This window comes from Octodon degus, unplaced genomic scaffold (assembly GCF_000260255.1).
Source record: "Octodon degus isolate 3935 unplaced genomic scaffold, OctDeg1.0 scaffold00023, whole genome shotgun sequence".
Classification (NCBI taxonomy): Eukaryota; Metazoa; Chordata; class Mammalia; order Rodentia; family Octodontidae; genus Octodon; species Octodon degus.
The window spans coordinates 466,380-477,878 of record NW_004524599.1 but is presented as its reverse complement, the minus strand read 5'-3'; the positions used below and the strand labels follow the sequence as shown (position 1 = coordinate 477,878).

General features: G+C 41.0%; 1 protein-coding gene across 3 annotated transcripts in view; it reads left to right on the top strand.

The window, feature by feature from the left end:
• Positions 1 to 11,499, top strand: part of Rnf144b (ring finger protein 144B) — a 226,431-nt gene that overhangs the window by 124,625 nt on the left and 90,307 nt on the right. For all 3 annotated transcript variants that reach the window (XM_023712085.1, XM_004628328.2, XM_023712086.1), the window contains exon 2: positions 9,725 to 9,922. In XM_023712085.1, coding sequence (XP_023567853.1) covers positions 9,758 to 9,922 — 165 coding nt within the window. In that variant the 5' untranslated portion in view covers positions 9,725 to 9,757. The remainder of the gene's footprint in view (positions 1 to 9,724; positions 9,923 to 11,499) is intronic.

Below are 11,499 nucleotides of genomic sequence, written 5' to 3'. Positions count from 1 at the left end.
CCGGGCCTTGCGCCTGCGGATCTTCCGAGCTGGCTGGTTGAACCACGTAGCCACACGCCGCTGCCAGTCCTTGTGGAAGTGGGGCTTCAGAATCATGCCATTCTGGCTGGGTGCCATGACTGCCTCTTAGGCCGCGGATCGGCGGAACCAAAAGCCCAGTTCCATTTTTAGAAGAAAAGTAGTCCACAACTTTCAAAGTTAGAATTGTTGCATTGAAAATGTTAAGACTGGGCCAGCAAGATAGCTCAGTGTGCTAGGTGACTGCTTAGGCAGGGAACAGGGTTCCATCCCTGGCACCACATGCGGGGCCAGCCCCGCCCCTGGAGTGCACTGAGCCAGCCACCAAGACTGGGTGTGATGGTGCACACCTATAATGACCTGTACTGGGTATATTCCTGAAAAAACGAGGATCATTATGAGTCCAAGTTGTGTACTGAGACCTTGTACTAACTACGTAAATACATAAATGAAAAAGAAAATGTTAAGACTAAGGAGTTTCAGGCAGAAGAGCTTTTTTCATATCTTCTTCTGAATAAAGCCACAAATCGGGAGAACAGAAGTTCCCTATTTCCCTGTTGTGCCAGGCAAGGCACAATGACAAGCCCAGTTTTGTAATGTTGACATCTCATGGAGCTTGAGTAGGTGAATATTTATTTACTTCACATCTAAGAATTGAGGATTTCTTGGGTTAGTTTATGTCAGGTATCTTATTATTAAAATAATGACAAATTGTAGTATGGGTGATACTAGGTGTTCATTGGCCTTGGGAATTATTCTTTTTAAAAGTAATTAAATAGCTATGAAATACACTTGAATTGTTTCGTTTCTCTGGCTATTAGTGTGACTGCCAGTGTCCCATTTGTTCTTTTCCTTCTTGGTTGTATACTAGAACTATTTTTCTGATATTGCTGATATGCATGTTTTCGTGCTGTCCCTGAATGCCCAGAGTACAGGTAAAGGATACAAGCAGGGAAAATAACCATGACGCTGGCAGGTCAGAGGGCCACTGTAAGTCTTCCCTCTGCCGCCAACACTGCACTCATTTCCCTTCCTGCTGCTCTTGCATTGCTCCCAGACAGCTGGTCTACCTTCCAATCCTGCTTGTATTTAGGGTGGAACTTTAGCAAGTCACTAATGGCTGAAGGTGATCAGCACTTTGTTAATCCCAATCGGTACCACTGGAGTTGTCAGTAGCTTCTGTTAAGAATGTGAACCTGGGCCAGCAGGATAGCTCTACAGCGGAGTTAGATAGAAATATTATAGGCAGTCAGACAGGGCCAGGCCCTCGAAGGAGGCAGCACAGAAGATTAGATGCCTTACAACTGTGGGAGGGACGGATGCTCCTGCTGTGAGCCAGACCTAAAGACTTAAAGGCCAAACAAATGCTAAACGAGTAGCACCTGGGATTGATATTCTAAATAGGTATCAATCACCTGGATAGACCCAAGTGAGTCACTAGCCCAACCCCCAACAGAAAGAGACCCTATCCCGCATTCCAACCTCCAACAGGAAAAGACCCTGTCCCATATGTAATCCCATTGATTCACCATAGTTTTGTCCCACCTTCTGCCCACTTAAGCGAGTTCCCATTCTTTCTACCTTAGCCTCACATGGTTTTTACACTATAAAAGTCCCTGGAAGAGACAGCTTCCCGGGGAACTACCCGCTCGGGCCCCCCTCCTGTCCCTCTCTTGGACAGGAGCTTTCTTTCTCTCAATAAATACATTCTGCTCATAAAAAAAAAAAAAAAAAAAAAAAAAGATAGCTCAGCAGACTAAAGCTCCTGCTTAGGCAAGTTTAGGCAATCCCAGGGAGTGTGGTTCAATCCCAGGTACCACAGGCTGCACCAGCCCCACCCCTAGTGTGGGCTGAGTTGGCCACAGAGTCTGGGCATAGTGGAGCACCCCTGTAATCCTAGTGCTTGGACTCACCCTATGAGTTTGAGCTGTGTAGTGAGACCCTGTAACAACTGAATACATTGAAAAAAAAAAAAAGAAGAATATGAACCAGTATCTAACTAATCCACTGTATTGGACAGAAGCCCAAAGGTCAACACAATTGAGTCAGCTCTGTATACACAAGTTCTACATTCATGCATTCAGGGGTCCAACCAACTGTGGACTGAAAATATTCAGAAAATGTGGACTTTTTTTTCTTGTGATTATTTCCTAAACAATATAGTAGAACAATTTTGTATAGCATTTATATTTGATATTATATAGGATTACAGTAATCAGTAATCTAGAGATCATATGAAGTACAATATGAGAAAGATGTATGTAGGTTATATGCAATATCATGCTGTGTGTGTGTGTGTATGTGTAAGTGTTGTTCTTGCTGTGGACTGAACCTGGACCTTGACCTTGAGCTACACCCTGGCCCTTTTAAAAAATACTTCATTTTGATACCGGATCTTGCTAAGTTCCTAAATTGTCCAGCAGGGTAGAATTTGCAGTCCTCTTGCCTCCGCACCAGTTTTCTGTAAGGACCTTGAACACGTGTGGATTTGGGTATTTGAGGAGAGCCCCTGAACCTGTGTATTAACTTTCTGATCCCACTGAGCGCAAGCTGGTCACCTGTTACGGCATTGTTACTCGCTATGGAAGAGCTTTCCTAAGAAGGCAGAAAGATGGCCTTGGGATTGCTGCTTCTTTCTTTTCTGCTAGAGACCGGACTCTTGCCCTTCTCTCTGCACTACGTGAGGCAGCTTGCCAGCCTCAGCTCTTCATGGCTTCTCACCCCGGGAGCCCCCCTCTTTGCCAGCACGCTCCTGCACTCCTGCCTTTTCGTTGGTTACTCCAGCTACTTCATGGGAGGCATGTAAACATTTTGAGAGCAATCATGTGACACCTGTTCTGCTTTTTCCCTTGTGTGTAGACTTTCATAGCATAGCCTAAATTTAAGTTCTCAGCATAGATCTACTGGATTTTTCTTTTGTCCTGTTGTGCCAGTAATATCCAGCTGATTCATTTTGCTTGCTTTTTGTCTCTCTTAGTGTCTTAAGTAGAGTTTTATCAGTTTATCTCAATTTTGGGATTTTTACACAATGATACAAAAATACATAAACACCCTGATAAAACACAAAGTTATATCCTTATCACCCTCACCTTCCTCCTCCTCCTCACAATCATGGCACAAAGGGATAAGTGTTTTCGCTTTGGTCAAATAGGCATAAATTACATTGGTTAAAAATACTGTGGATGTTGACTTTCTCTGGCCCTCTGCATTTTTGGAACAGATTGCTTTTTTGGGCCTACAAGCAGAATACAAAAATTCCTTATGCATCCTGTGCTTCCAGCACAGCTTCTGAAGTTTTCATTTTTTTTTTTTGGCAATTCTAACGAAAATACATGAAGGAAAAAGTGACCTGCCTGTTCTTTCCTATCAGATAGTACTTGCTTCTCATAAAATGTACCTTTTATCATGCAAGAGACATACTAGAAGCAGGTAGAATGGCTGGTTTGCCTTTCCTGGTTATTTAGTACAAAATTAGACAGCATAGAGCAGTTTTCTGCCTTACCTGGTCTAGCCAGTTATTCTTGCTCTATGGCTAGTTACATGTAGGCAACAGAAACCTGCCACCAACCTTAAAGTGTTTTAACCAAAAGGCATCTGCCAGATTTCTTTCCTTTCCCAGTGTTCCCCTAACATTCCCTGCCAAAATTCTTTTCCCAACGCCTTCTTGACATCCAACGAGAGGCACAATTACATCTGTAATAACTGTGAATAATTGTCATGTTATCTTTAGAAAAAACAAGTAGTAGGGTGGATCATTCAAGTTGCTTTTTTCTTAGATAAAAGCATGAGGTATGAGGCAGAACAAGTCAAGTTAGCCAGGAAACCAGGAAGAGGGAGGACAGAAGGAGCTTGGAACATGTGTTCAGTATGGGTGTGCTCTCTGAGCTGCATGCCATTTACTAGATAGTTTTGGGGGAAGGGTGTGCTACTGGTGGTTTCATGTGGTTGAGACTGGTGAACCTTAAGGCACACATGAATAAACACTTGGAAACCCTGGAGCCATTTACAAGAGCTCAAGTGTGGGAATTTTAGCAAAGGACCTCAGGATTCCTCTGTTTAGTGGTTGAAAAGTTCAATTTTCAATGACTCCATGGTGAGAAGATTTCTTGTTTGATATTCTTTTTTTTTTTTTTAAATGAAATGGTGTGTATGTGCCATTCAGGTTTTAAACATTGATTGTTGATTTTTGCCTCAAGTGAAAACTTAGAGTGCTGGTTTTGTGGTGCATGGAAGATACTTGGGTGGTGTGCTGGTGCCTGGGAGATTGGAGAGGATTCACAGGGATTCATCCTAGGAACCAGCCCTACTCTGCTTTAATCACAAACATACAGGGGTGATTTAGTAAAGATTTTTGTTTTTGTAAAATTCCGTTGCTTGGGAAACATTTGAAAGCCATCATTTTAAGGCACTGGTGTTACAATACACAGGAAAATTAGTTACTTCTTTTTGAAGAATCGTTTGAGATTGCTCACATCTCCAAAGGATGAAATACGTTACTCCTTTTCTGTGTTTCATTGGGCCACAAGTATCTGCTGGAATGATTGGAATTCTTTTTGTTTCTAAAACAAAGACAAAACCAAAATGGGGTCTGCTAGATTTTATGTTGTAAAAATATTTTTAGAGGCTAGCGATGTAGATCACTTGTAGAGCATGTGTTTAATATGTATGAAGCCTTGGGTTCATGCCTAAGGACCAAAAACAAAACAAAACAAGAACAAGAACAACAACAATAAGAACAACAGCAACAAATAACAACAACAACAACAACAAAAAACCAAAGAAAAAGCTATGAAAAATGTAAAAATAATTTTAATTTTTATAACTTTGACATAGTATATAAGCATGTAAGTGGAAAGTCCAAGAGTTGGGGCCGGGGATATAGCTCGGTGGTCTAAGCACCTGCCTGGCAAGCACAAGGACTTGCGTTTGATCCCTGGTACCTCATGTCATGCTGGCCCCAGAATGCTGTGCCAGCCACTGAGATTGGGTGTGGTGGCACACACCTATAATCCCAATGTTGGGGAGGCTGAGACAGGAGGATTGCTATGAGTCTGAGCTATGTAGGAGGATTGCTATGAGTCTGAGCTATGTAGCAAGGTCCTGTACCAAGTACGTACATAAAGATTTTTAATGATTAAAATAAAATTTTATAAAAGGAGTGAAAACTTATTTATATGACCAGAGATGTGGTTATCTTTCAGATAGCTTTGATGATGCAGTTGCTAGTTCTGCCTTCAGAAGAAGGCAGCCGTGCTTCTAAGAGATGCCTTATAGGAGGTTCTCAAGGATGTCTTTGTTTTTTGAAGACCATGTTAAAATTTATCTTGTTTAATGTTTCTTAAAATAGATCTGGAGAAATTTTGAAAAAAAAATAGATCTGGAGAACAGTGGAGTGTCTTGAAGAATATGCAGATTAGCAGTATAGGATTGGATCTTTAAGAGTTCTTGTCATTGGCATTTGGAGTATGCAGTGCCCTGGCCCCTGCCATTTCCCATTTTCCACAGCCACAAAGCCTTTACTGGCTGCCTTGTTCTCCTCTTGCTAAGGAAAAGATCATCCAGAATGTGTAGCAAAGCAGTGCAGAGATAGAACAGAGACTTTGGTGGGGCTGGGAGGGCTGTGATCTCAGGAGGCCTGAGAAAACCACTGGTGGTCATTGTCCCAGCATACCCTTCAGAGAGGGAAGAGGTGGCATTATTAAGTTTTACCTCTACATTACTTTAAGGAAAGTTTTTTTTTTCTTAAATCTCAGAATCCCAAATTTAATATAAAAGCTAAATTTGCTTTTGATAGCTCTGTAATAGTCAATGGAGAAAGCATACAATGTTTTGATGCTTTCAGGTCGCGGACATTTGCGAAGAACTATGCCTTTGATAATGAAAGCTACTCATTGGTTAGCTTCCTATTTAATATACTTTTGAAACAAAAGTCTAATTCCTACTCAGGAAGTAGGTCAAAAATCTCAAAATGTCAGCTTAGTAACCATTAATTCTTTCTGGCTGGATACTGGCAAATTGATAAAGAAAAATTTCATTCTCTTTTCTTTCTGCCTAATGGAATTTATTTTCTCCTCCTTTTAGTACTTCTATATATTGTATATTAGTCACTCATCTCACTGCAACATTTTTACCAATGAGAGACCTTATATATGCTGGTGGTCCCATAAAATTATAATGGAGCTGAAAACTACTCATTGACTAGTAACATCACAGCTCTTAGAATGTAACTCAATACATTATCACATGTTTGTGTGATGTTGTTGTAAATAAACCTACTATGCTGCCAGTCATATAAAAATGTGTCATACACAATTATCTACAGTACATGATAATTGATAATGACAAGCAACCATGATAATGGCTTATTATTTTTTGCTGTCTTAGATTATACTCCTTCTACTGATTAAAAAAGTTTATTCTAAAACAGCCTGCTATGGCAGCAGCTTTATATGTCTTGTGCTTACCATATCTCTTGGTTGCATTGTTTCTTTTGTTCTTGATTTAATCTTGTGGTCTGTTTTCCTAGCCCTGGAGCAGTAGGGCGTATGGTAGGGTAGCTGTGGGGTAGGCCACACCATCTGGGTCTGTTGAAGTATGCTCTGTAATGTTCACACAATGAAGTCACCCAACGACACGTTTCTTAGAACATGCATGCGTTGTTAAGCATGCATGACTGTATTGAAATTTAAGCCACTATGGGGCTTGGTATCAAAGGCCATACACTTAAGGAATTTATTTTGTCAAAACTGGTAGGAAAAGAGACTAGTTCTTGTAGGGGAAGAGATATTTTTAAGTATTACAGTGGCAGAATTTATTAGATTTGTCCACATTCATTTGGAATAGTAAGAACCTCTGGATTTTACTTTTATTTAATCAGAACATGACATTTAATGATATGATATAAAACATGAATATAAAGCATGCATATACAAGAAGACTGTGTCCACAGTCATTTTACTTCTTTTATAGATTTTGAATTAACTACTGAAAGGAGCAGTGAATGCTTAAATTTTTTATTCTCCTCTTTAGTTTCTTACAACTTTTTTTAAAAACTAATTTTGCATGCTTATACCTGGTAATTAAACAACTAATTTGAAGACAACTCTATACAATACAATAACCATTGTTGAATTCCTATTATTTTGCTTAGTGAAATTCTGTATTGTTTCTAATTTTTTTTTTTTTTTACTATTTTGTATTTTCTTAAAAAAAGATTTTTGAATTACAACAGTCGAGTGGAAGGGCTTTTGTTGCAATTTTTATTTTATGCTCCAAAGCTATCTTTTCCTGTAGTCATATCGTGTGTGGAGACAAATTTCATTTCTGTATAAATTCGACGGCCTTAAGGACAGCTGTGGTCAGGGACTTCATCTTTTTCTTCTCTCTTCCCCTTTGGCCCTCCTTAGAACACCCACTGAAGAGGCAGCTCTGGTGAAACAGATCAGCCACAGAGCTTGGTCCTTAAAGAAGGAGATCTGTGTTCCACTCCGCCACATATAGGCTCTGGGAACCTTGGCAGATGACTTAATCAACACCTCAATGTATCTGTAAAACTAAGACAATAGGGGCTCGTGGGATGGCTTGGTGGTCTAGAGCACCTACTTAGAACAAGCTAAGCTAAGCAAAGCACAGGGACCGCGGTTCAATCCCCCAGCACCACATGCCGGCCAGCCCCGCCCCCTGGTGGGCTGAGCTGGCCACACACACAAAAATATAAATAAATAAATAAATAACATAAAAATAAAAAAAAACTAAGACAATAATCATGACTGCATAAGATTAAGTGAAATAATATATATGAAGGTGCACTTTGAACAACCACATTCTAATTATTTAAATTGGGGTAAAATAATGACAGAATTTATCACTTCAAACTTTTTATTGTGTGTGGTTCTGGAGATTGAACAGAGGGCTTGAATTGCCATTTGTTCGTTCGTTCATTCATTCATTCATTCATTGCCATTCATTCGTTCGTTTGTTCATTCGTTCATTCATTCATTCATTCATTCGTTCGTTCGTTCGTTCGTTTTAGAAGTTCAGTGGGAATCTTGCTAAGTGGTTCAGGCTGGCCTTGAACTCATGATTCTTTTACTTCAGCCTGCCAGAGTACTGCGGTTATAGGTGTGCCCCACCATGCCAGGATCCATGTCCCCACCATTTTACCTGTGCAGCTCAGTGACACTCTGTACATTCAGTGTTGTGTGGCTGTCAACCGTACTCATTTACAGATCTTTCCCATCATCCCAGGCAGAAACTTTGCTTCTGTCAAATCATAACTTCCCATGTCCTCCTGCTAGTCCTTGTAACCTCTGACCTATTTTTTGTCTCTATAACTTTGACAACTCTTGTTACCTCACATAAGCAGAATAATTTAGCTGTTGTCTTTTTCCTTTTTTTTCTCCTTCGTTTTTCTTTCATTTTTTAGACAGGGCCTCACTCTGTAGTCCAGGTGGACCTTCAAATTGCGGCGATCCTCCTATCTAAGCCTCCTGAGTGCTATGATTGCAGGCTTGCACCTTTATACACAGCCGAGCAGTTGTCATTTTTCTGTCTTATTTTGCTTCACACAATGTTTTTAAGGTTCATCTGGGTTATAGCATGTGTCAGAATATAGTTTCTTTTCAAAGCTGAGTAGTATTTCATGATGCGTTAACACTGCACCTGTTTATTCATCTACTTGGGTTGCTTTCACCTTTTGGATGTTGTGAATAATGTTGCCACGAACACAGATGTACCAGTATCTCCTTGAGTCCTCACTTTTCAGTTCAGGCACATATCCAGAGGTAACAATTGTTGGATTAAATCTTTTTTTTTTTGTATTTTAGGGGAGGGTTTACAGGGTGTTCAGGGTCTCACTACTAGATCGGACTCATAGTGATCTGCCTGTTTACAGCCTTCCAAGAGCTGGGATTACAGGCTTGTGCCACCACGCCCAGTCTCAACTGCTGTCTCAGCATGCCCTGGGGGCGGGGCCTGCACAGCAGGTCTCAGGATCAAACCTCCTGCCTCTGCACCTGCTTATAGGCACCTTAATCCACTGAGCTATTTGGTCGGCCCTGCAATTATTGGATTATATGGTGGTTCCTCACAACTTTTTTGAGTCACACCATATTTTTGTGTATTTTTGGAGCTGTTGCATTGGTGGGTAGTAACATAGCTTGTAAATGCTATGATGGTTTATAGCAGTGATTCATTTCTCTCGCTCCCAGCTTTATTACGATATAATTGATAAATAAAAATTGCTTACATCTGCAGTATCCTATGTGATGTTTCGATATTCTGTGTATATACATATGAAATGAGTACATAAAGCTAATTAACCTGTCACTTTACATACTTCTATTTTTTTGAGAGAGTATTTAAAGTCTACTCTCAGCAGCTTTCAAGTATCTCCTATTACTAGCCATCATCACCAGGCTCTCCCAAATGTACTCTTCTTACCCAACTGAAACTTCATACCCTTGAACAATGTCTTCCATCCCCTACATGATATGAATCAGGACTGTGAGGTGAAGTCATCTTAAATTTAGGGCTCTGGGAATATCTTTGCCAAGAGAGCAAACTCTCCAGCTCAGGGGTCTCAGAAATGCTCAACTATACTTCTAAGATCATTGGTGGTGTTGATTTGCTCAGCTGGTCCCCAAATGTGTTGGTCAAATGATGGCCATATCAATGGATGTGTTTTCTGCTTTGGACTTTTCTGTAGGGATCGAGGTGGAGGAAGGCTGAAGACAGGCTGATGGGCTCTGTTGGTGGGCTTTACTGTCTCACCATGACTGCTGAAAACCCAGCGCCTGGAGACCTGGCTCCTGCCCCCCTCGTCACATGCAAACTCTGCTTGTGTGAACAGTCTCTGGACAAGATGACCACACTTCAGGAGTGCCAGTGCGTCTTTTGCACAGCTGTAAGTTTTACTCAATGCTTTCATTATGAAAAAGGACAAACGGAAAATTGTGAGGGCAAGGGACATTTGTCTATGGCTGACTGAGAAGCCAGGGTTTGCCACAATGTGATCAGAGCAAGCCTACTTTTGGGTCATTTTCAAATAACATCTTATGTAGTAAATCCAATGTTGACAGGTTTTGCAGCAAGTGCCATATGTATATGAAATTTAATTATTGAGAAAATAAGTACCAGTATTGTTTTCTTAAGGTTCCAGCAAAGGAGCAAAATACAGAACATTTACTGTGGTTTAGTTAACTCATCTCTAAGAAGCTCACTATTTTTGAATAATGGAGCAATTTACTTTATCTGTTGGATTTTCTTCCAGATTCCCACTCATCCCCTATGAAGCACACAATATACAATTGCTTTGCTTTGTCATATCTCTTTTTGTTCTATTTATGGTGAATGTTTTTTATTCTACATGACAAAAAGAACTTGAGGTACTAAAAAAAAATCGAAAGTTAAAAAAAAAAGCCTCACAGATCAAGGACCTCCTGGGGTGAACTTCTTTCTTGTAGTTGATGCCTGGTCTCCAGGCCTGTGACCTTTCTTATGAGTTTCCTTGAAGCTTGGTTGTTCTATAAAGATAGAAGACAGACTGATGAATTCCTGTAGGATTCAAAGTTGGCAAAGAATAGTATTGTTTGCCCCTTTAACACATACCCGTTGAGCTGCAGCCATGTCCCAGGAGCTGTTCTAGGAACCAGAATTTATCAGCTAAAGGAACAAAACCCAGAGACTATCTTTGCTCTGCTCTGTAGAGCTGATAGGTTTTTTTTTTTTTTTTTTAATTTAACGTCTTTGGTTGCTCCAGGGTCTCACTGCACAGCTCAGACTTGTGGTGAGCCTCCTGTTTTCAGCCTCCCCAGTGCTGGGATTACAGGCATGTGCCACCATGTCTGGTCTCTGCAGCTGGCTCAGTGCACCCTGGGGGCGGGGCCAATGCAGCTTGTGGTGCCAGGGATTGAACTGCGGTCCCTGTGCTTGCCTAAGCAGGTGTTTAGTCTGCTGAACTATCTCACCAGCCTGAGTTTAGTGTATTAAAGGAAGTTCCACAAAGGACAGAATTGTAGCAAATAGGTAAGTTACGGGGTACTGGGTAATTAGGTTTTTAGGGACAAAGGAGAGCTGGTAAAGGGACTCAGGGGGTCCTAGAGAACTGGTACCCCTATAGGGTGGCCAGAAATGGGACTCACTGAGGCTGTTTCTGTTTCTCTTTCTCATCTTGCCAGCAAGTGCTGCTTTATAGGAGGTGAGGACACCACCTTATCCTTTCTTAATTTTTTTTTTAAATTTTATTTATTTATTTATTTGTGTGTGTGTGTGTGTGTATGTGTGTGTGTGTGTGGCCAGCTCAGCCCACCAGGGGGCGGGGCTGGCTGGCCTGTGGTGCTGGGGAATTGAACCGCGGTCCCCGTGCTTTGCCAAGCTTGCTCTAAGTAGGTGCTTCAGACCGCTGAGCCATCTCACCAGCCCCAAATTTATTTATTTATTTATTTTTTGTGTGTGTGTCCAGCTCAGCCCACCAGGGGGCGG